Raw genomic sequence first — 25,085 nt, 5'->3', positions numbered from 1 at the left:
AGAACTGCTTCCTGATATAAGTGAAGGGTGTAGGAGGGTGAATGTGGTGGAAATAATGCGTACTCATGTATGAAAATGGAAAAATGAGACCTGTTGAAACTGTTCCAGGAATGGGGGGAGGGTTAATAAAGGAGAATGATGGAGGGGGTGAACTCAACTGTGATATATTGTGAGAACTTTGGTAAATGTCACGGTGTACCTCCAGTACAACAATAATAATAAAAAATTTTAAAAAGGAAAAAAAAGAAAAAAAGAAATAACAAATAAATTTAATGGCTCAGTAGAAGATGATATATTTTAGAGGACAAAAGATAGCTGAGTAAAGGAGGTTGGGAGATGTACAGGGTGTGGTTGTAGTTTTCAGTATGGTGATCATAACATACTTGCTACAAGGTCTTGTTTTCACCCCTGGCTCCCCAGTTCTTCCATTGGAATAAAGGAATCTATACACCTTAAAAAAAAAAAAAAAAAAAACTGCTTCCTGAAACTTGTTTCAGTTACATACATGTGCGTGAATTTGGGAGAGTGGTGGGAATGTATTTCTTACTGTGAGTCATGGTTGAAAGTTCTAGAAGTCCAGCAGCCTAGGCAAGTCCCTACAAGATCGGTATCCTCCCACATCCTCATCTCCTCCTCCCCCTCCTCCCCAGCAGCAAGCAACTTGTCACCCCTAGCCTGCAACATTCCTCCCCAAATCTTCATAAAGTCATCCAGGATACTAATGAGCCTCCTTGTTCAAGGCTCAGTTCAAATGCCACCTTCTCAGAAGCCCTCCCTGACCACCCATCTGAAGTAGCTACTCCCTGCCCCAGTACCTTACTCACTTTCCTTCCCTGGCCTTGTCTGAAATGGTACCTAATGATCTGTTCTTTCCCCGACCCTTGCAAGCTCCAAGTGTCTGCCTGTCTCCTCTTGCTGTCTCCCCAGAAGCTAGGAGAGTACATGGCATTCAGTAGGGGCTCAATAAATAATTTGCTAAATGCAAGAGAAATTGCCAGGTGCTAGGTCTACACAGCAGTGGACAAGACAGAGATGGTCTGCAGGAGAAGGTATATGAGTACGAAGACACTATGGGAGCCGGGGATGTAACTCAGTGGTACAGTGCCTGCTTAGCATGTGCAAGGCCCTGGCTTCCAAACCCAGAAGCAAAATACTTACATACATGCATATTCCAGTTTCTCCAGGGTGTGGGCTACAGGAGCCCCTGGAAAGCCAGGGAGGTTGCCTGGCAGGGCAAATGTACAGATGAAAGGTAAACAGGGAAGAATCTGATCTGCCAAGGAGTGGGAAGGGTGTTTGGAGCAGGAAGACCAGCAAGAAGAAAGGGTTGAAGCAGGGCACTGGTGGCTCATGCCTATAACCCTAACTACTCAGGAGGAGAGATCTGGAAGATCATGGTTTGAAGCCAGCCCGGGCAAACAATTTGTGAGACCCTATCTTGAAAAAGCCTATCAAAAAAAGGGCTGGTGGAGTGGCTCAAGGTATAGGCCCTGAGTTCAAACTCCAGTACTGCCAAAAAAAAAAAAAAAAAAACAAGAAAAGAAAAGGCTTGACAGTGATGGAATGTAACATATTCAAAGAAACACAAGAAATTCAACATGCCAGTACTTGGGGCAGAGAAGGGCAGGGATCATCTCATGTGCCCTGAGCCTGGCACCCACGCACCTGGCACAAGCTGAGTACTCAAGTAAAGGGCTGGTAGCTCAGCCAGGGGCAGGATCCAAGCTTGCCCATCCAGTGAAAGTCAAATGTGGTCAAGATCATTCTTGAAATCTTGCTCCACTTGCCCAGAAGGTACAGTACAGGACCATGTGAGGGAGGGAACCAGCCAGCTTTGCCTCCAGAGTGGAATACAGCGCTGCGGCATATGGGAGAAAAATGGTTTGTGTTTAGGGGTCAAGCAGTATGAAAGATCCAAACTGTACCTTTATCAATGAGAACCCACAGGAGCAAGGGGATGAGTGCCCAGACCTAGCACTCACGGGGAGCTGGCCACGCAGGGCATCCCTGCCTGCAAGTCCAGGAGAGATCCTCCAGGAAGGGCTTAGGAAAAAGATTTGGGTTTCATCTGGGAGATAAGTCTGGACTGGGATGCAGGTTACAGTCCATTAATGGATCCTGATCATGTAGCAAGCTAACCTCAGATGAATGGGATAGAGAAGCACACATGCTCCCAATTTTTGATGGGCTTATGTCCTGATAAATCCAACATAACTGGGAAATATCCTAAGTCAAAAACTTACTTAATACACCTTACCTACAATTAGTACATGTTTCCCAGCCCAGCAAACGATCAAATGCAAACTTATAAATACAGTTTCTATAAAATGTGAACCATTTTCACACCATCATAAAGTTGAAAAAACATTCTTATCCCCACCACAAAGAAGAAACTGAAAAAAAAGAAAAAGAAACTGAAGCAGGAGATTAAGTAACTGGTCACAGTTACAGAGAATAAGTGACAGAGGGAAAAGTTGGAGTCCATGCTCTTAACTCCGCCCTTGCCACACTGCTCCTCACCACCAACCATGGGGTCCAAAATGCAGCTGTCCTTCCTATGTGCAGATACCAAAATCCTTGGATGCTCAAGTCCCTTATAGTATCTGCATATAATCTACACACATGCTCCTGCATACTTAAGTCACGTCTAGACTCCTCTAATACTGTAACTGCCATGCATCAATTAGGGATAACAAAAAAGTCCGTATATATTCAGTATAGACCCAAATTTTTTTTTGGGTGGTACTGGGATTTAAACTCAGGGCCTCAAGCTTTCTAGGCAGGCGCTCTGCCATCTGAGCTACGCCCCCTGCCCTTTCTGTTAGCTATTTTTCAGATATGGTCTGATGTTTTTGCCAGGGCTGGCCTACACCTTGATCATCTCATTTACACCACCTATGTAGCTGGGATGACAGGCATGTGCCACCACACCCAGTTTGTTTGTTTGTTTGTTTTGTGAACATGGGATCTTGCTAACTTTTTGCCCAGGCTGGTCTTGAACCACAATCCTCCTGATCTTGGCCTCCCAAGGAACTGGAGTTACAGGAGTTACGCCACCACACTGAACAGACCAACATTTTTTGTTCTGATTCTTTTTTTTTTTGGCAGTGTTGGGGTTGGTGCCAGGGCCTCACACATGCTAGGCAAACCCTCTACCACTCCAGCCCCACAAATATTTTTAATCTATAATTGGCTGAAATTGCAAATCAGAGCCTGAGGATACAAAAACTGGCTATATGTTCATTTTGATTTCTATTAAAATGCATGTTATCTGTTCAATTGTAACATTAACCCCTAGCATGAAGGAGAAGGGAAAATAACACATTCTTTTCACTTTTATGCTTTTTCTACATTCTAAATTTTCTATAATCAAGATGTTTCACTTTTAGCAAGAAAAGAAACTTCTGACTTCATAGAACACTTTTTTTAAGAGATGGGTTGAGGGGTATCCCAGTGATAGAGTACTCACCTAGCAGGCTCAAGGCCCTGGGTTCAATCCCCAAAACCAAAAATAAATAAATAAAATGAAAGCGAGACAAAGAGATACGCTGGGAGTGTCCATATGGAAAGCAGAGGCAGGAGACAGGATTGAAGTGGCCACTCAGGACCTACAGGCAGCACTCACCTAGCATAGCATTCAGAACTCCTGGCCCCTCATACCACTGTTTAGCTTCTCTACTGTGTGTTCTTGAGCTCCTTGCTTCCCCTCTCTGGGCCCACTTCCTCTCTGCAGAAGGGGAGGCCCAGCCCCCCTAGGAGAGGCCCAGTAACCTGACTCAAGCAGCAAGGCAGCATGACCTCCCCCACCCCAGTCTCTCAGCTCACAACAGCCCCATGGGACAGGGCCATGGTATTGCTGGAGGAGAAAGCTCAGGGAAGTGTCTGCAGACAGGAAGTGCGGTTGGGTGCAGGGAGGTGAACTCACATGAAGAATGAGCTCACTCTCTTTTGTCTTCTGACTTTATTTTGCTCATTTTCTGGTTTCTGTGTTTGTTGCTTGTCCCCACCACGAAGCTGTGAGCACAACCACATTCCCAGCTGTATGCCCGGCCCCAGCACAGTGCTCTTACTCAATAAATATTTGAATGAGTGAATCGATGAGCTAGCGAATGAATGATGGGCTGTCCACCAGCCCCCGCCACCAGCTGCCTGTGCGAAGCTCAGAAAACAGGTGCCCAATGCCTCCAGGGCCAGCCCCAGCACAGCCTCCCTTTGGAAGGGCTGGGTTCCCGCTCACCTTGGCCGGGACCCGTAAAGTGGTTGTAGTACTGGGATACGTAGGTCATGATGCTGAGGCAGTCGGGGACACGCATGGAGACCATGTCACTGGGGTCCAAGAGAGCAGGGATCCCCAGCTCCTTTTCAGCCACTTCAAAGGCCTAGAGTGCGGGCAGGTGCGAGAGTGGGAGCGGGAGCAGTCATGGCAGGAAGAGGACACAAAGAGGCGGCGTTAGGAGCATCCCTCAGAGGGACTGGGAGGTGTGGGACTCCCCTCGGCTTTAGTACCACTCCAAGCCCCACCTGATGGCCTAGAGAAGGGGAAAGCCTACTGTTCCAGGCAGGGGGGCCATGGGAAGCAGGGAGCAGGAGAGGACAGCCAGGCCCTCATGAAAGGCAGCACCCTGCAAGACCACTGCCCTCCCCCAAACACACAAGCATAAGAATGATGTCCATATATCTGGGGACTTACCAAGCGGTTATTCTCAAAGACATTGTCCTTGGAAAGTGAGTCAAAGTCTCTACAAGAGGTAAAGAAGAGGAGGACTGGTCAGGAGAGGAAGTGATGGGGTAGAAGTGTCAGAAAGGAGGGGGCACAGGTGACCTCGCCCTGACCAGTGTCAGCCTCAGCTCAACAGGGTTGGGAGAGGGAGCCTGTGGACTCCTGAGGAGGAAACTGAGGCAGCAAGCACTTGCCGATGGAGTTGGTACTGCTGGTGGGAGCAGAGGGTGAGCCCTTGGCCCTGGGAGGTTGCCAAGAACAAGCAGGGAAGTCACAGGACCGGGCAGGCTCGACCCAGGCTTTCAAGTCTCAGATTCCTTCCCTCCCAGGATCCCAGACTCTTCCCAAGAGGCCTTTTCCATCTCTGAGTTAGTGGCAAAGACACAATCAAGACCAGGACACATACTTGCAATGACGGTGCACTGGGGACAGGTAGCCTCACTCACATGCAGCCTGTTTTCATAGTGACTGTTTGGCAGGTTTTTACCTCACTTTATAGATGAGGACTCTGAGGCCCAGAAAGGGGAGCCACCAGCCATGGGATTCCATACTCCTGGCCTTTCCACTGCATGTTGCAGACTCACACAAGCCACCCCAACTTGCTGAATCTAAATTCAGCTCTGCCCAATTTCAGGGTGAGTGGAGTGTTTTTCTTTTTCTTTCTTTTTTTTTTTTTCCCCGGTGGCACTGGGGCTTGAACTCAGGACTACACCTTGAGCTACTCTACCAGCTCTTTTTATTGGTGGGTTTTTCCAAGATAGGGTCTCATGAACTAGTTGCCCAGGCTGGCTTCAAACCATGATCCTCCTGATCTCTGCGTCCTGAGTAGCTAGGATTACAGATGTGAGCCACAGGTGCCAGGCAGGATGAGTGATTTTCTTAATGGGGCCAAGAATAGGACAAGTTTCAACCAGAGTGGAAACAGTACATATCCCAGAGCTGCAGGCACTGAGCAGCTGGTCGGCCCAGCTGGGACATTCCTGGGGACAGCTTTCCTTGAGGGAGCAGTGGGGGTTTTCCTACTTCTAAGCTGGGACAGGTGAAAGGCCCTGCCTGAGGGCCCTGGCGTGGGGCAGCTGGCAGGCCTGTTACTTTATTTACCTCCTCATCACCCGAATCCTCCTCCCCGCTCCCCCACCCCCACCAGCTCAGTTTCTGCCTCCCAAGGGCAAGGCCTGCAGCATTCCCTTCCTTCTATGGTCGAAAACATAGCCAACAGAGCCCAGGCCAGTGGGCCTGAGGCATGGAGTAGACAGAGCACTCTGGGGCCTGCATCCCAAGCCTGCTCTTCCAGGTGGGGCTGTGTGACCATGAACAAGTCAGCAGTCCTTTCAGCCTCCATTTCCCCATCCACAAACAGGAAAACTCTGGTCCCAGTTCCCAAGCTGGTAATGAAGGCCAGGAAAGTCCAGGTGTGGTATAGGGCAGGCCTCCCACAATGTGGAAGCCAGTAAGCACACCCGCCTTTCTGGCCTAACACTTTCCAGGCAGAGTCCAGATCTGTGGGCCCCAGGAAAAGGCAGAAAAAGGGGGTTGGAGACTCCTCCAGGGCTGGGTGGAATGGGGGAAGGTAGCCACATATGGGCTCCAGTCGTCTTTTGTCAATTCTGGCCACTAACTCCCCTGCATTGCCACTGCCTAAGAGTGATCTTCAGCAAGGGCCTCTACGTCCCTGCACCTCAGTTTTCTGGTCTGTGACACCAGCACAGCCCAGGGAACACCAGCCCAGCCAACATAGACTGGTTCCAAGACCAAATGACACAAGGCAACCAGTCCCAGCCATTTATTTCAGTCTCCTCAGCAGTATTTCTAGAAGGCTGGGATCACACTTTGTACCACCCCCCTCAAATCCTCCAACACCTTGCACAATTCCCAGTATTTAGGAGGTACTCCATAAATGTTTGTTGAATGAATAAATGGTGAAAACTGTAAAACCCTGCAGGATACTTCAGTTTTTCCTCCAACTTCTCCTACTCCATCTCTGTCTCTAATAAAGTCTTTTCTGAGCATTTTCAGAGGCCCACACGGTCCCAGTGCTCAAGGGAACTTAGAAATGCCTGGATGGGAGAGAGGGGCAGTGTCAGCCTCTTACACCCCAGAAGCCTGAAGTACTTTATAAGGTGGCCTTGCCCTCATCCCTAGCCCTACCCCTACTCTCATGGAGGTCTGCCTCTAAGGGCTGGACTGCAGTTCAGTAGGCTAGCCCTTGCCTAGTGTGCATGAGGCCCTTGCTTCAATCTCCAGTTTAAAAAACTGTGGTGCTGGGTGGGGTCGTGAAGAGGGGTCAGGGGCTGTGGATACAGATGGAACAAAGTGACAGAGGTGGGCTCCAACACAGGGGCCAACCCCAGCACTGTCTCCATCTCAAGCCCGAGCTCCTGAGCTCCCCAGCCGCTAGGCCTCCATTAGTGCTACAGGCCCTGCCCTTGGGAGGCAGAAACTGAGCTGGTGTGTGTGTGTTGGGGGGGGAGGATTTGGGGGATGAGGAGGTAAATAAAGTAAAAATCAAGGCTGAGGACTTCCCTGAGCCTTATGTGGGACTTCAGCCTCAGTTTCTCTTTTGTGAGAGACTGGCCTCCCTAGAAAACAAATGCCTGGAAGCAGCCGGGAGGGCTCATGCCTGTGATCCTAGCTACTCAGGAGGCAGAAGGCAGAGATCAGGATGATTCAGGTTTGAAGCCAGCCTGGGAAAATAGTTCACAAGACCCTGTCTCAAAAAAAAAAAATCACACACAGAAAAAAAAAAATCACAAAAAAAGGGCTGGTAGAGTGGCCCTGAGTAGTGGCCGGTATAGGCCCTGAGTTCAAACCCCAGTATCACAAAAAAAAAAAAAAAAAAAAAAAGAGCCTGGACTTGATCTCATCCTGGGAGGGGCACAACCCTCCCCTTTACACTGTCTCCAGTCACATCCTCTCCCCAGCAGAACCCACAGGGCTCTCTAGGGCCCCATCTACCCTCATTAGCCAGCTGAAGAGGCCCTGGGCAACCGGCCCAATCCCATCTCCTAACTCTAACTGTCTATGTTCCCCACTGCGGCAGCACAATCTCCAGCTCTACACACAGCTCAGGCCTCGCATCAGGGCCCTCACCTAACTTTGGCCTTCACCTGAAGGCTGTGCTCTCCTGCGAAGGTTTTCCCCTGGGTTCCCCCACAGGTGTGGGGAGAGGTGTAGGAGTTTTGTGCTGTTGGCTGGCATCTCTATTACACGGTACGGTATCCAGCACAGAGCAGTAACTCTCAACGAATGAAGGAATAAAAAAACACTGTCATCCTCCCCCTCCTGTCTAATAACACCTCTCACAGTAGCCCATGTTAATTGCATGCTTATTACCTCATTTAATCCTCACAACAATCCTGTGATCTAGATGCCTAGAGGGACCCAGTGATTTACCCAAGGATCCAAATGGAAAAGTCAGGCAGCCTGCGTGTCCATGCCACCAGGCTCAGGTCCCCGACCTAAGCCCCTTCTCTCCCTGGGTACATTGCCAGACTCCTGCCTCAGCACCTGTCCCCAGCCAAAACAGAAGACCCCTAGAGCTTGGGCTCCAATACAGGGGCCAACCCCAGCACTGTCTCCATCTCAAGCCCCAGCTCCTGAGCTCCCCAGCCCCTGCTGCTAGGCCTCCATTAGTACAGTGCTACATGCCCTGCAGCAGATAGCAATCCACCTCATCCCATCTGTATCCACAGCCCTAACCCCTCTACTCCACGACCCCACCCACCACCACAGACACTGTACTGTATGGCAGAGTAAACCAGAATTGTATGTGCCATGGAATCCTTGAAGCAATCCTTTCAGGGTCCTCCCAGGAGCTGTCCTGTGGGAGCACAGGACTGGAGGTGAACCAGACACAGAAAAGGCTCCAGGCCTGGGCAGCCTTGCCAAGGGGGCTGTAAGAAAGAGGCCAGGGCCAGGATTTGCTGCTATCCCTGATTTGCTGCTGGGGCCGGAAGCAAAAGAAATGTAGGGCACCAGATGAACTTTCATTGTTTTATGAATGAATAAATAAATGAATGAATGAATGAATTACTGAGGGCACAGACAGCTGAGACAGAAACCCCAAGTCACTTCCTCCAGGGTTATGAATACATTTTCCCATAAGAACCTCACTCGGCAGTTCCAGGCATGAGGGGCTGCTTCCTAGTCTGGAGCAGCAAGTTGGTGGCTATCAACAGGACTCAGCCTTCCCAGTTCCATCCTGCCTGACACTTTTTTGGGGGTTAGGGGGTAGGACTGGGGTTTAAATTCAGGGCTTCTTGCTTGAGTCACACGTCCAGTCCATTTTGCTCTGGTTATTTTAGGTGAATTATTCACCTGGGCTGGCCTCGAACTGTGATCCTTCTGATCTCAGCCTCCAGAGTAGCTAGGATTACAGGCCTGAGCCACCAGTACCTGGCACTGTTCTCTTTATTACCCCATCTCCAAGCTCCACTAAGGACAGCAGGACCCTAGTGCACACACATGGGGAGGCGGATCTGACTCCTGATTGAGGAGTGCTGGGGAGTAGGGCATGCATCCAGTCATCCAGCAATCACTCATCTAGACACTCCTCTGTGCCAGGAACCAGGTCAGTGCCCACTGGGAAATCAGAAATGGGGCCTCACAGAGCAGGGGGTCACACAGAGTGATCAGCCCTAAATGCCTTTTGAGGGTGGGGGAGTAGCTTCTAGCATCTTTGGCTGGGCCATAAATTCAATTGACATAAAAGAGGTGAAGAGAAGAAAAACTGTATTTAATTCCCCACATTCCCATGGGAGACTTACAAACGTCCAGTCAGATGACTGGAAGCTTAACGCATATCCTGAGCTGGGAAAGGAAGGACTTCTTGGGCTCCTGGGGAAGGGGGGGCAGGTACAGTGTGGTGCTCAGGGCTGGATGGTCCCTCAGAGACCTCTCAGGTACTAAGTTGTCTGGGGCTGCAATCCTCCTGAGACACTTCCTCAGGTACACTATTTCCCTTACAGATGTAAATTTCTTTTACAAAAGGACAGTCTTACAGAGCCACCCAGGTGTCTGCTGTTTCTTAGACCAGGCAAGTCGAAGAAAGAAGTCTATTTTGGGTGGCATCCTCTGATCTACAGTCAAATTTTGGGGTGGTATGTCCTGAGCCCCAATGGGGGAAGAGGGTTCAGTGTGCCTGCTGGGGAGTTTAGCTTAGGAGTGGCCGGGGAGGGTTCAGTGCTCCTTCAAAAAAGGAGAGGACCTGGGGAGGGGTGGGGGCTCAGTGTCCTTTCATGGAAACCAGTAGCCCTGGCGGGCTGGGTTCTGTGTCCCAGGGTGGGGTCACAGCAGCTCGGTGGGGGAGGGGTGCCTGGGCCGGGGGTCTCGAAGACCGGCTCGGCGGTCAGGGCCGAGGCGGGGTCAGCGTCTTGGTCCCGGGGGGCGGCGTCTGCCACCGCGTCACTGAGCGGGGCGGCGGTCCCCAACCTTGCCCGCGTGCCCGCCCGCCCCGCGCGCCCCGGCACTCACAGCAGGTCGGGCCGGTGCCGGTGCAGGATGGCGCAGAAGGCCAGGCCGTCCCGGAAGGAGCTGCTAAGGTCGCGGATGTCCACGCCGCGGTAACCCTCGCACTGGCGGCGGCACCAGGCCAGCAGCGCGCCCCGCGGCCCCGCCATGGCCGGCGCGGGCCCCGGCTCCGGCTCGGGCTCCGGCTCAGTCTCCCGCTACGGCTGGGCTCCGGTGGCCGCCGCGCGGGGCCGGTTTCCGGCTGCGGCGCGGCGCGAAGCTCGGGGCGCCCACCGGCGGAACGGGGCGGAGCGGGGCGGGGTCTCGGTGTCCTCGCTCGGTTCCGGGCTCGGCTCCCGTTGCCTCCGCCCGCCCGGCCTGCCCCGACCTGCCCGAGCAGCCGCCGCCCGCGTGGCCCGGCCTGGCCGGCCGCCGCTTACTCACCGCAGCCCGCTGTCCTCATTGTGGGCCGGCCGCGGGCGGCCACCGCCTCCGTCCCCTCCCGGGGCCCGCCTGCGCCGCGGGGGAGCTGGGAGGGGGCGGCCCGCGCCCCACCCAGCGGTGGCTCCGCCTCCAGGCGCGGACCCCAGTTCCCCAGAAGAGCGCACGCCCCATAGTCCCGCTCCTCTGCGATCCTCCGCCACCCCTTCCTCGCCGCGAACCCCTCGAAGAAGTTGGGACAACCCACAGTAAGCTAGCCCCTCCCCGTCACCGCCACCCGCAGCTCCCCGGAGTCCTCCTCGATCCAGAGGCGGGCACCTTCCTCTTGCCCTTAGCTTGCCTCCTCCCACCCCAAAGGACCTGCGAATTCCTCCACACTGGCTTCTCCTAACCCACCTATCCCTGGTCTGCAGCTTTGTTGAGGCAGTTCTGCAGACCCCAAAGCCCCTACCCCAGGTGACCCCCATTTCCTTCACCCTGCTCGCCACATTAATCACCGGACAGCTAGCACTGGTTCCCCACCCCCTCCCCCTCTTCCCCTTAGCCTGTGTGGGAGACTCAACTCGTTCCACCACCATCAGTCCAGGCATCCATATGGTTCCGGGATTGAACTCCACAGCGGTGTAAATTCAGGGTCCTTCTCTCTCCACACACACACACACACACATCCTTCTAAGGCAAGGTTCCCTCACCTCTGATTATAGTGGCAGTGGACTGGGCTACTCCCAAAAGGTCCTATGGGAAGCAATTGGTGTGTCTTTGGAGGGGTACACCAGCTATTCACATCTGGCTTTGGAGTCTCATTGTCAATCTGCTGGCTCAGACCCGGGCCAACAGACCCCTCCCCAAAGGCTGTCCTACTCCAGACAAATGAATCAGTCTCCGCTCTGCTCCAGAGGCAGTGACATCACTGACCCATGCAATAACTGCTTGAAATGGGTCTGTTCTTCCTCCCAAGGGAAGACACAGGTCTTAGTCATTTGGAACCAGGCTCAAATCCTGACTCCCCCACTTCTCAGCCATGTGATCTTGTGCCGTCTTGAGCTTCAGTTTCTACATCTTGAAAAGGGGGACAGGGCCAATTGTGGTGGAGCACTCCAGTGACCCCAGCATTCCCCAGACAGAGGCAAGAGGACTTCAAGTTCAAGACCAACCTGGGCTACACAGCAAGAACCAGACCAGCATAAACTACATAACCTGTAATTCCACCTACTCAAGAGGCAGAAACTGTGATGATCAAGACTCAAGGCCAGCAGGACAAAAGGTTAGCGAAGCCCCATCTCTACCAATAAACCAGTAGTGCTGACACTTGCCTATCATCATAGCTGTGAGAGAGGCATAGGGAGGAGGATGGTGGTCTAATGCTGGCCCCAGGCAAAAACATGAGATCATCTCTGAAAAATAATTAAAGCAAAAAGGGCTGGAGGTGCAGCTCACCTGATAGGCAAGCTGAAGGACCTCAGTTCAAACCCAGTACCACCCACTCACCAAATTAAATAAATAATAAAATGGGGATAACTCCTAATTTGCAGGTGCCTAAGAGGATCAAGTGCCTGACCCTTGTACATGTTAGCTGTTGATACCTGGTAAAGGTCATGAGATGAATTGAACCTTTTTTTTTGGTCCGGTACTGGAGTTTAAACTCAGGGCCTACACCTTAAGCCACTCCACCAGCCCTTTTTTTTTGTGATGGGAGTTTTTGAGGTAGGGCCTTGAGAACTATTTGTCTGGACTGGTTTTGAACCCTGATCCTCCTGATCTCTGCCTCCCGAGTAGCTAGGATTACACTGGCTTTTTTTTTTTTTTTTGGTGGGACCAGGGTTTGAACTCAAGGCTTCACTTTTGCAAAGCAAGCACTCCACTGCTTGACCCACACCTCCAGCCCATTTTGCTCTGGTTATTTGGAGATGGGGTCTCGAGAACTATTTACCTGGGCTGGCCTAAAACCAAGATTCTCCCTATCTCAGCCTACTAGGTTGCTAGGATTATAGGCATGAGCCGAGTTTGATTGAAAACTTTTGTACCCAAGTTGTCATTTAGGCCTTTTGGAGTAAAAGAAAGATTGACTTGGGTAATTCTACCTCCTCAAAGTTAACAGCCACATTTCAGAATATAGTTAAGACTCAGGGTCTTGGGACCCCAGCTTGCCAACCTGGGCCAGCCTTATGCCTCTGGGTATGTCTGAAGCTGGAAGGCCACCATCTTGGCCTTTCAGGCCACCTTAAAGGGGCTGCTAGGGCCCAACTGCCCTACATTGCCACCTCCTGCACTGTCCCCTGTGGGAAGCAATTCCAAGAAACCAGGGTCCCAGAAGGTTCCATTAAATAAGACTTGGGCCCAAGATCTTGATATCAGTGTCCTTGACCTTCAAAGACCACCCAGGACTCTTATCAAAACATAGAAGGGAGTCAGGTGCTGATGGCTCACACCTGTAATTCGAGCTACTTGAGAAGCTGAGCTCGGGCCATTAGAGACCAGTCAAAATAACCAGAACAAAATGGACTGGAGGTATGGCTCAAGTGGTGGAGTGCCTGCTTTGCACTGGGGTTGAAGCTCTGAGCTCAAACCCCAGTCCCACCAAAAAAAACCAAAAACCTAAAAGGGAGCTGCCAATATGGTTCAAGTGGTAGAACATTTGCATAGTAAGCACAAAGCCCTGAGTTCAAACCCCACAATACTGTCAAAAACAAACAAACTAGGAGGAAAGCCAGGCATGTGGTGCATGCCTGTAATCCCAGTACTTAGGGGGCCGAGGCAGGCTCAAGGCCAGCCTGGACTATGTGTAGAGACTTCGCCTCATCAAAATCAAAACCTCCTTTAGGTCCCTGATGACTGCTCTAGATCTGACCTTGAGCTCTCCTGTTGCCATAATAATAGTTTGCACAGCACAGCCCTTAGCCCCCATTAGCCATTTGTGGGCTTTATAAACCCGTCATCTGAGCAAGCGCATCATATTATTGATCTACAGGATCACAGCTGTGTGGCTGCAGGCCAGACACCTCACCCCTGTGAGCCCCAATTTCCCACCCTGTAAGTGGGGATAATAATTTCTGCTTTGCCTTCGTTCCAGGGTTGTGGGTAATCTGGTTGTGGGAGATAATGGTCATGAAAACACTGGGCAGACTGTGAATCCAGGGTGCTGCTGGAGGGTGAGCCTGTGTTTACAGTGAGGTCAGAAGCCACAGACGGATAGGCAAGGTGAGCCATTTGGCCAGTCAGACCATGATTTCAGGATTAGGACTGAGGACCTTGGGTCCTTTCTTCAGCATTTTGTTTAAATGTTAAATGTGGCTGGGGTATAGCTCACTGGTAGAAGGCTTCTGTAGCATGTGTAAGGCCCTGAGTTCCATGCCCAGTACTGGGAGAAATCAGTGGGAACAGACTGGCCAGAGAAGCCGGTGGTGACATTTGAGCTGAATGACACCAATCTGCCGAGGAAGCAAGTGGATGCAAGCCAGTGAGAGCTGTCATGATAACCAGAGCTTGAATCCTTTCTAAGTTCTCCCAAAGCTAGAAGCCTGTAGCCCTCTAGGTGCAGTGGTCCCTACAGCAGGGCAGAATCCTGGCAGGGAGGTGATGTCCTAGCAGGGACATCCAGCATAGTCCCAACAAGGCAGGGGGACACTGATTTGGGGTGGGAGGTGGGAATTATGCCTCTACTTGCCATTCTTGCTCCAACACGCTTCACAGGGGTTGAAGGAGGGAGGTAAAGGCAAGATGAAAAACCCATTAGAGGTGGAGGAGGCTTACACTGAATGAATACTGGTGAGAAAGAACGAGTGGATGAACAGCGGGTTAGGACCTACGCCTTACATTTATGTTCACACTCAGATCTCAAGGTAAGTTTCAGAGAGGTGAGAGAGAGGAACCACATGGAAGAGACCTGGAGAAGGATTAGGGAAAAAATATCTTCATTGCCACCTGGGATCCTCTAGCTATTGATCCTAACCACCTGACTGTACACCTGTTCAGAGGCCCAGGGCTACTCCTATCTCAGAGCCAGACGCAGATGTGTGTGCAGATGTGTGTGTTCCTGGAGGTGAGAGCAGATGCCTGGATGATCCACTCACCCAGCACCTGCTCTCATTGCTGATGACTTACTGGAAGACACTGAACAAGTATATCGCCTGCCCTAGGTTCAATGTTAGCATCTATGAAAGGTGAGGATTTGCCCACCTGGGACACAGCACGCCTGTTTACAGGATTCTGTCATCCGGAAGTGCTACTCCAGGAGACTCGGAGACATGCATGCTGAAAGGTCTAATGTTCACTAACAGCAAAGAATTTAGCGTTCTTTGCTGGCCAGTGAAATTTCAGCATAGCTGGACAATAGAAAGTTACACAGCTGTTAAAAAGAATTGTTAGGGGAGCCAGGCACAGTGGGGCACACCTGTCATCCCAGCTACTCAGGAAGCAGAAACAGAAGGATTGCTTAAACTCAGGAGTTCAAAGCTAGTCTGGACTGTCTCTAGAAAAAGAGTCAGAGAATGTCATAAAAGTATGCCTTCAAAAGAAGTGGAAAAAGCAAGCTGTGATATAATAGGTTATCATAAGATCCCATTTATAAAACACACTAGCAGTAAGTGCAAGGCCCTGAGTTCAAGCCCCAGCACCACCAAATACTGAAAAGTATACACACACACACACACACGTGTATATACATACATATGTATGTGTATATATGTGTGTGTGAAATGTGTATTTGTGTATCTAAATGTTTATGTATATATATATATATATATATAAAGAATTTTAAAGGATACAGGTCCAAATGTTATCCTTAGTTAACTTTGGGTTATGGCAGACTCAGTTTTTACAAGTAATTATGGTTTGAATTTTTAACAACTAGCAGATATACTTCTTTAAAATAACAGCTGTAAGGCTGTCACCCGTGGCTCACATCTGTAATCTTAGCTACTCAGGAGGCAGAGATCAGGAAGATCTGTTTGAAGCCAAGCTATATGCATATATATACAGATATATGTCCTATATATATATTTATTTATATATATATATACCTTATACAATTTGCATTTCAGCCATGTTTAAATGTAGTCTGTGGCAATAAGTGCATTCACCTCATTGTGCCACCATCCACTGCCGAAATGTTTTCATCTTTGCCAGCTGAATCCATTAAACAGTAACTCCCCTTCCCATCTCTGATTTGTTGTTGTTATTGGTGAGACTGGGTTGAACTCAGGGCTTCATGCTTGCAAAGCAGGTAGTTTACCACTTGAGCCATGCTTCCAGCCCTCTGTCTCTGAATTGGAGCCTCAGATAGGTGGAATCCTCTTGTATTTGCCACTAATGGATTTTAAACTTCTGATCTGGGACTGAGGTGTGGCTCAAGTGGTAGTATACCTGCTTAGCAAGCTCAAGGCCCTGAGTTCAAAACCAAGTACTGGGGGGAAAAGCCTTCCATTCTGCTTATAGTTTTAGGCAGTCACTTAAAATCATTTAACATTAGAAGGATATCAGGCTCTAGTTTTACTACTACTATTATTATTATATACTTTTGGGTTTTTTTTGGCAATGCTAAGGGGCCAAACCCAGGGCCTCACTCTAGACAAGTGCTCTCCCACTGAGCCACATCCCCAGCTTTTAATTTGAAAATAAAGCCAGCCCCAACCAAGTAAGAAAAAATTTGCCCACTCAGCACCAGACCCACAGGCAGATCACTGGAAAGATGAGAAGTCTGGGTAACTGAGGAAGGTCAAAGTATAACTTTTATAATGAAAAAAAGAAAATGAGATGAAGGTGTGGGATTATGTGCATGAATCCATCCGTCTAGGCTGAGACCAGAGTGCCTGTGGCCTTGTAATCTAGGATTGCACTTTTCTAAGTCAGATTCCAAGGTTCTTGGCCTAGGATTCTCCAAGTTCCATAGCTTCTTCTGTGGGTTGGACCACTCTGCTTTTCCACGCAGGCTGTGCCCCAGGAATAGCCCTGACTAGGCCCCTTGGCTCTGAGCTGTTCCTTGGAGGGGCAGCCTGGCAGAACAGTGGACAATAGGAGCATTGTGGGTCCTCAGGAGCAGGGCTGGGACCAGTGGGAGGCTCGATGGCAGGAGTGGCAGCTTCCTCTCCTCTCTACCATACTTGCTGGGCCAGAGCAGTACTGAGCCCTGGCTGCCTCCATCCACAGGGTCCCTGGAATCCCAACTGTGTCTAAAGATAGGTGGCTGTTCCCAGCCATCCTCCCCAGACCATCAAGATGAAACCAGTGACGCATGGCAGGCATTGTGTCCAGTGCACCATTGTATATCTAGTTGTCACTGTAACTTCATTTTTAGCTTCCTGGGGGCTGGTGAGCCAGAGCCCTCTCAGGAGCTCTGGTCCAACAGCCCCTGCAGGCCCTGGCTGCTCCCAGGACCTACCCCGCAATGCTCAAGCCAGCCTGGACAGCCAGCCCCTAAGCCTTCAGTCTTGGCCTTTAAGTGACTTCCCTTCCACTGCAACATATATTATTGCTATTGAGATTTTCCATCTGGCCAGTTGGGCAGGTGTTTGGTGCTAATGTGGTATGCAGAGCACTAAGAGCTGGGCAGGGCTCTGTTGCTCTGTATAAGTTTGGAGGGCAGATATTTGGCAGGAGGAGGAGGGGATTAGAGGACCAGATTTAGGATTGTGTGTATGGCAAGCCCTGTTGCAAGCTCTGTTCGCTTCAGAGGCAGAATCGAAGGTATGGGCTGCTAAAGAATCAACCCAGCCCCTCTAGAAGTCAAGGGCAGGCAGGACGGGAATGGTTCCTGAGCCTTCCTGATAGGAAGGAGGACTGAGTGACAAGGAAAGGGCTGTCACACACAGGAAAAGGCCTGCTTGCTTCCCATTTACCTAACTCTATGCAGTACTGTGAGCCATCAGCTCTTCCTGCCACAAACAGAAAGTGAGACCTTTCTGTCCAAGCTCTGGGAGTTACTTTTTCATCTAAACAGAGCAACTGTTAGACAAGGTGTACCTCATCTGCAGGTGACACAGGACCCTACACTGTGGATATGAGTAACACCACACAGTCACAGCACCCTCCCTGGTGTTAGATGTAGATAGTAAGAAAGGCCCAGGTGGGGAGAGAACCATTCCATAGGACAGGTTCAGTGAAATTAATGCTTGAAGTCTCCAAGTTGGAATGGGGCAGTGTCAGGATGTAAACTCTGAAGGAGTTCCCTTCAGTCCCTAGCCTTGTCCAGAGGGAGAAGTCCACCTCTCAGGATCCACCAGCCCCAGAGGACGATGTGGGGATGGGGTGGGAGCAGGAAGGAGGAACCTGCATAGGGATAGGGTGGGGCCAAAAATAAGGAAAAGCCTATTTTTTTCATAGCAGGCTGGACAGGAAGGCAGAGCTTCAGGCACCAGGACGAGTTTTGCTGCTTCCTATACCCAGGTCCTTCCAGAAAACCTCAGGAAATTATTGGTCAGACTTTGGACCTTGACATTGGCCAGTCCCCTACCTCCCTCTCAGCCTGTTCCTGAATCCCTTCCCCCACACCAGACGCCTGCTCCTGACCCCAAGCACACAAGCACATTCTGGAGTCTCCAGTCTGCAGGGCAGGCTGGGTTGGAGATGGGCAGCCACTAGCAGGCAAAGCCTTGGTTTGCAGGCACTATAGGCTGTGCTGGAGAGTACATAAACCTGTTCATCACGATTGATTCTATGCCTCTACATTCCAGAAAGGATGTAAGGCACAGGCCACTACTTACTCAACAGTTGGTTCATTCAATCCTTGTTCACTTATTCCTTGCTTCCTTGAGCATTCTTCATTCAAAAAGACCTCTTCACTGCCAGGGTCATTGCTACCAAGTGCTGTCTTTCTTTTCTCAGATGTTCAGAGGACTCTGGCTTATTCAGACCCAGATGTTACCCAGAATCCTGATTGACAGGGCTGCAGCCCTCAGGCAGCAACTAGTCCCACTGCCTCATTTGGCATATGAACCACCTAGGATCGAGGCTGTACTGGGAAGAAAAGCCCCATCCTGGGTTCACAGTCCAGTGTAAGAGGAAGAGGGGGAGGAAGGAGAGAAACTGTGGAAAGAAGGTACCAAGGTCACCAGAGGCCCGTGTGTGTTGAGGAGCCAACTCTTAGCTTGGGATTCTGAAGATCACGGTTCCAGTCCCAGCTGCTCACTGCTTCTCCCCAAATTGTCATGCACCTGGGCACCTCCACACCATCCCCACAGTCCTCTACCCATCTGACGGGGCTCTTATTCAAATCCTGCCCCAGCACCACCCCCATCTCAGTGGCTCCATTGCTCAGCTACAAAAGCCAGGAAACCGGCCTCCTTCCTGCTCCTTCCCCAGCATCCAAAGCCTGTCCTCTGTAACTTCCCAATCGCTCCTGAATTCTCCAGGTTCTCTCCACACCTGCTGTTGCTGCCTTTGTGTACAAGGTCCCGTTCATCAATAGTGCCTCAGTTGCTCTGTCACTGCAGCTCCAGCATAAAGATGCCAGGCTGTTCCACACATGACCTTTCTGACTCTAAAATCCAACTCTGGCAAGGTCACAGTCAGTTAATAATAATGGCCTTCATTCCCTAATTACACACCAGGTGCTGTACTAAGATTTATGTAATTTAATCCTGAGGCAGGTGCCATCACCTTTAGATGAGAAATGTAAGGCACTGAGAGGTAAAGTAACTTGGGTCACAATCTCACTAGTATGTGGCAGAGTTAGGGCTCAAATCCAGGTTTGACTAGGCCCACACACTCTACGCTGCCTGCTCTTAAGCAGCAACTTCTAGTAACCAGCACACCCTGGCTTCTTATTCCCTGATAAAACCCTGGTCACGCATGGCAGGATTCTGAACCTGCTTGCCCCACTCTGGGCAGGACAGAATCAGCTCCTGTGAGTTGGCTGCAGCTGCTGAACGCACTGCATTCCTAGAGTGGTACCAGGCGGAGTTCAGCTGTGCCTGCCCCCCCACACAAGGGCTGCTGTCTGCCCAGTCAGCCTCTGGGCTGAGAGGTGGCCTGGAGCCAGGAGCTCACACACACTGGGTCTGTGTGACCCTAGGCTCCTGAAATGGCCTATCTTTAAGCAAAGTAAAAGGGCTGAGGCTGTATCAGACCTCATACTTTGACCTGGCAAAAACTGTAATGATATAGAAAGGACATCTTGACAGGAACTAAACTCTGGTGTTGAATTCAAAACAAAGGGGGAGGGGGAGGGAAGGTGCTCAGGTAAATGAATTCTTATGAGCCAGCCTTGCCCAATCCAGCGAGTGGTTGGACATTCTTTAGGAGTTAGCACACAGCACCCTCCCCGAGCCAGGGAACCAGGCAGTAGACAACAGGCTATGCTGTCCTGAAGTCAAAAGCTTGGAAGATCCTTACTGCCACTCATCAGGCACCAATATGGTCACAGATAGAGTACTTGGAAAATTACCAAGAGTTTTACAAATATTTGGACTCACTACACACTAAGGGAGAAAGAACTGCTTTTTCTTTCTTTGAGGGGCTGTGTTCCAGCACAGGGCTGAGCTGGGTTCAAATTCTGACTCCACCCTATTACTCTGGAACTTAGACAAATTCTGTGATCTCTCTGGCAAGGAAAGACTTCCCAACTTCATCATACTCAGTCATAATCCTTATCGTCAAACCTCACCCGTCTTCCAGCCTCACCTGCTCCTACTGGCTTTCTTCTTGATTCTCTCAGCACATAAACGTACTCTGGCCTCAGGGTCTCTGCATGTTTCCTTCGCCTGCAAAGCTCTTCCTCCAAGTATCTGCACTGTATGCCTCCTTGCCCACTTGGGGCACCAGTAAGTGTTCTCACTCAGCCCATTCAAACTAGTAACACTACCCTTGATTTTTTTCTGTAATACGTATCACCAAACATGGTTTATCACCTGTCCATCCATTAAAATTTAAGCAAGGCAGGGATTTTTTTTTTTTTCCCCACTTCATTTCCCCTTGCCTAGCAGTGCCTTGCTGGTGTGCTTGTAGGAAAAAGCACTGCCTTCTAGTCATAAAATCCCACAACATCCCCAATACCCATTAGATTCCTAGGGTTTATGTAACAAATTATCACAAACTTGGTTGTTTAAACCAAAAATTCTCTCAGATTTCTAGAAGCCAAAATTGTAAAATCAAAATGGCAGTCAACTGGAGGTGTGGCTCAAGCAGTAAAACCCAGGCTTTGCAAGCACAAATCCCAGTCCCACAAAAAAGAAAGAAAAAAGAAAAATATGTTAGTCAGCCCTAGGGGAGAATGTCTCTTCAGCTTCTGGGGACTCTAAGCATTCCTGAGTTATGGCCGTGTAACCTGTGTCTACTACCTTTACATGGCAACCTTCTTTGCTCTCCTTGTAAGGATACTTCAAAGTCTCTTGTAATGTGGGATCACTGGCTCAATCCAAAATGATCTCATTTTAAGATGCATGAAGAGCCGGGTGCTGGTGGCTCATGCCTGTAATCCTAGCTACTCAGGAGGCAGCGAACAGGATTCCAATTCCAAGCCAGCACAGGCAAATAGGTCATGAGACCCTACCTCAAAAATCCAATGCAAAAAATGGCTGGTAGAGTGCCTGCCTCGCCAACGTGAGGCCCTGCGTTCAAACTCCAGTACCGCCAAAAAAAAAAAAAAACCAGATCCACGAAGGGTTTAGGTTGTGGATCTGCCTTCCTGAGGACCGACAATGGGAACCCACTATAGCATTCAGTGGGAAAAGAAGATACAGAAGAGTTTATGAATTCTAAGTGTGTGGAAGAAGTAAACAGTGAGCATCCCAGACAGCATCCCAGTCACTGCTCACCACTGCCCAGAGGGCAGGTTCTCTGACCCTCCTCTTTGGCACAGCATACCAGGCTCAGAGGTAGTAACTTGTAACTTGCAAGCAGAGGTTGTTTTCATCCCAAGATCCAATCTGGTGCCCACCTTAGGTGACAGGTACAGCATTAACACCCAAGGAAGGGGTGCTTAGCCAAGCTCTAGCTATTGCCTATCATCAGGAGGCCCCATGATAAATAGGCAGGCCCACCTCTGTCTGGCAATAAACACTAACTTGGGCAGAAGTCAGATAAAAGTTGTTTGGTGCCAACTCTTAGCTTTTTGCTAAGATTCTTTTTTTTTGCAGTACTGGGGTTTGAACTCAGGACCTACACCTTGAGCTACTCTCCCAGTCCTCTTTTTTTTGTGATGGGTTTTTTCAAGATAGGGTTTTGCCAACTAGTTGCTGGGGACTGGCTTTGAACATGATCTCTCCTGAACTCTCCTCTGTAGCTAAGATTACAGGCATAAGCCACCAGAGTCCAGCTCCCTTTGGCTTTTTGACCCCTGTGACCTCAATCAGGTCACTCATTACCCTGGTAGTTCATGTCCTCATCAAAGAAATGGGGAAATACTACTAAACCCAAACTGTAAGGATTAAGCATGTCATGGAGAACTCTTTGGACAGTTCCTGGCAGTAGAAGGTGTCTAATAGTTAGTTCCCAGGACCCAGCATTGCCACTTACATGCCATGTAAATTATGGCAGGTCACATAAATCTCATGGGATTCTTGTGAGGCACAAATGAGATGTGGAATGTGAAAATGCCCTAGAAACTACAGAGTGAACACAAGGGATTGAAGAATTCAATTCATACTCTGTAACGGATGCACTACAAAGTAGGACATATGAGAGAGGAGGTGTTGCTGCCAGATCCACAGATTCTCCCCGTAATAACGAGATGACAAATCTGGCTCCAAAGATCCTTTACTGAAATCTACTCAAAACATTTCAGTCCTTAATTTAAATGAATTCCAACTCAGCCAATGGCTGACTTGAGTAAAGGCTTCACGGTGACAAAAACACTTCCCACCTACAATGTCAAAACGGGTTCCTGACTACTGTGATTATGAATGCCTTCAGGGTCTCTGTCCCATCTTCTTCAGGGTTCTATTAAGCTACAAGGGAAAGAAAAGCAAAGTTAGATACGCGGTCTTCCAAGTCTATCCCCATAGTGTGCACAATCACTGGGTTAGATCCCTGGCAGGGAAGATCACTGAAGAAGGGTACCCACCAGGTGTGCAAAACCCACACAGTTCACATGCTTCTCTGCCCATTAGACTCAACAAACCCACACTCTACACTGTTCTGGCTATTTTAGAGACAGCAAAGGGGTTCAGTATAGCCAGTTCTGTTGAGCCTCAGCTTCCTCCTTACTGACAGCCCCAGCCCATTTCCCTGACAGATGTGACCAGGATGGCTAGAAGGAGAAAAGAGCACTGACTCTGTTATGATCCTGCAGGAAGAGCCTGGCCTCTGCTGGAGGACTCCAAGTACCAGAACATAGTGTCTCCAGCAAAGGCCACAAAGGGAAACTAACACCCTTGTGCTGTTTGGCCTGACTCACAAGACTTTTCCTAGGGCAAGACAGGAATGCACCAAGTCTGTCAAAATAGAGCCTCCTTTCCTCCAACTTGCAGGAACTTGCTAGACCCGTCTAAACTGGAGAAAAACACCGAGTGGGAAGATAGGAGGAAGGGTAAGAGCAGCAGCAGCAGCGAGAGCAGTCAGCGGCAAATCCACCCTTATTAGGAAATACCAAGGAGGTAGAGCAGAGTGGCCACCCACCCACAGAGAGATCTTGGAAAGAGAAGCCTGAGAGAAGGCTGACTCAGCAACAACTACAGGCCCAACCCCACTCCCCAAGCCTCAAACAGCCAGCCAGCCAGCCTAGCTCAGAAACTTAAAGAGCCAATCTCACGCTTTCTTAAAAATATACACTTCCCAATCTCTGTCGCCAGCTAATAAACCAGTCTCTCTCTGATCTCTTACCTCTTCAAATTTGTGGATCTGACGGATAAAGAAATCCCCATAGCGCCTGGCAACCTTGGTGTCTGCAATGTGAATCATGTCCTGTGGGAAAAGCAGAGTCAGAGAAGGGCAGCAAATGGAAGGGGCAGGGCTACCTAGTCAAGGAGGCACATATTTGCAAATCATGATGCTAAGTGCTAGATAAACCCTACTCTGCTTTTCAAACACAAAGCTGGGGAAGGGAGCTATCTGGAAGAGCATTATTAGTTAGCAAGAAATGATGAAAACACATTAGTATTTTTTTTTTCTTCTTTTTGAGACAGGGTTTTACTATGCAGCCCAGGCTAGCCTGGGATTCAAAATCTTCCTGCCTGAATCTCCAGAGTGCTGGAATTACAGACATATGCCACCACTTTTGGTTAAAAAAATTATGAAGTAGGATCTTTAACCGGGAACATAGTATTAATTTAACCTCAACATATTATTATAGCAAGATTTTACTTGTAATAATCAAATTGCTAGTTCTTGGGAGTATTTTATTAAACTAGCCAGATAGCTGGGACTAGTTATACTTGGTTACTTAGATACGACAGAGGGATGTAGCAGGTTACTGACGTTGCTAAAGAAATTGCCTATGTCAAGCATTGAGAACAAACTCAAAAAGGACAGCAGGGAATGACATGACAGTGCAGGTGAGAGGTAGTTTTGCTGGATTTTTAAAAGGAGTCAAAACATTGAACAAATCCTACTACTGACATGTTTTTAAGATCCGCCCCCACGGCCCCCACCCCTGGACTAGAGATTGAACCCAGGGCTTTGTGCATGCTAGGCAGGCACTCTCCCAACTGAGTTATGTGCCCCCAGTCCCAAAGGCCATAAACTCTGAATGAAAGTATTTAGTTTGGAGCAAGATGAGGTTTCAAAACCAAACTACCCAACTGACCCAGCAATTCCACAATTAAAATAATAACCAAGAGAATTAAATACATATGTTCACACAAAAACTTGTACACAAATATTTACAGTAGCATTTTTCCACCTCAGCCTCCCAAGTACCTGGGACAACAGGCACAGCATACTGCATCAGGGTCTGTATCATTTTTTTTTTTTGGGGGGTGGTGCACACACTGGAGGGGGGTTGTTGACACAGGGCTCACTATGTAGCCCTGACTGGCCTGAGTATCCTCCTGCCTCAGCCTCCTGAGTGCTTGGAGTCTGGCAAGTGTAAGTCACCACATCCAGGAGCATTATTCTTATTAGTCAAAAAGTGAAAACAAATGTCAGTTAATGAGTAAGCAAATATGGAAAGGAAACATTTGGCTACAAAAAGGAATGAAGTTGATACATATTACAAGGTGGATGAAACATCCTCAGAAACCAAACATAAAATGTCACATGTTATATGATTCCATTTCCACAAAATGTCAATAGGCAAACCCAGAGACAGAAAGGTTAGCGGTTTGCCAGGGGATGAGGAAAAGGAAGAATTGGGAGTGACTGTTAATAAGAGAGTTCTTTTTGGGGGAGGATGGAAATACTCTGGACTTAGAGGTTGGTGATGGCCGCACAACACTGTGAATGTGCTAAAAATCACTGAATTAAACATTTCTAAATGGTGAAGTTTATGTCATGCAATTTAAATATTCAAATTCATACTTTAAAAAAAACTAAAAAAAGTGCTTCTTCCAGTAACATGTCCATACCAACAAGCAGGAAAGGAAAGAAACAGGTTCAAAACCCTTTC

At 49.3% G+C, this 25,085-nt stretch overlaps 2 protein-coding genes and 1 long non-coding RNA gene across 5 annotated transcripts in view; 1 reads left to right on the top strand and 2 right to left on the bottom strand.

Moving 5' to 3' along the window:
- Micall1 (MICAL like 1) overlaps positions 1-10,549 on the bottom strand; it is a 31,219-nt gene extending 20,670 nt beyond the window's left edge. The window contains exons 1-3 of one of the 3 annotated variants that reach the window (XM_020173519.2): positions 10,193-10,549; positions 4,691-4,739; positions 4,238-4,379 (exon numbers count right to left, since the gene is read on the bottom strand). In XM_020173519.2, coding sequence (XP_020029108.1) covers positions 4,238-4,379; positions 4,691-4,739; positions 10,193-10,338 — 337 coding nt within the window. In that variant the 5' untranslated portion in view covers positions 10,339-10,549. Of the gene's footprint in view, positions 1-1,665; positions 1,692-4,237; positions 4,380-4,690; positions 4,740-10,192 lie in introns of those variants that run through there. The other 2 variants (XM_020173510.2, XM_074084459.1) reach the window with 2 other exon arrangements.
- A 133-nt stretch (positions 10,550-10,682) lies between these two features.
- Positions 10,683-25,085, top strand: part of LOC141425843 (uncharacterized) — a 21,058-nt gene continuing 6,655 nt past the window's right edge. The window contains exons 1-2 of the long non-coding RNA XR_012450999.1: positions 10,683-10,857; positions 11,730-11,873. This is a non-coding gene — a long non-coding RNA (uncharacterized lncRNA). The remainder of the gene's footprint in view (positions 10,858-11,729; positions 11,874-25,085) is intronic.
- Positions 22,280-25,085, bottom strand: part of Eif3l (eukaryotic translation initiation factor 3 subunit L) — a 25,480-nt gene continuing 22,674 nt past the window's right edge. The window contains exons 12-13 of the mRNA XM_020173530.2: positions 23,363-23,443; positions 22,280-22,488 (exon numbers count right to left, since the gene is read on the bottom strand). Coding sequence (XP_020029119.2) covers positions 22,450-22,488; positions 23,363-23,443 — 120 coding nt within the window. The 3' untranslated portion in view covers positions 22,280-22,449. The remainder of the gene's footprint in view (positions 22,489-23,362; positions 23,444-25,085) is intronic.

Source organism: Castor canadensis, chromosome 8 (assembly GCF_047511655.1).
Source record: "Castor canadensis chromosome 8, mCasCan1.hap1v2, whole genome shotgun sequence".
NCBI lineage: Eukaryota > Metazoa > Chordata > Mammalia > Rodentia > Castoridae > Castor > Castor canadensis.
The sequence above is the reverse complement of the archived record's forward strand: the minus strand, read 5'-3'. Positions and strand labels throughout refer to the sequence as shown.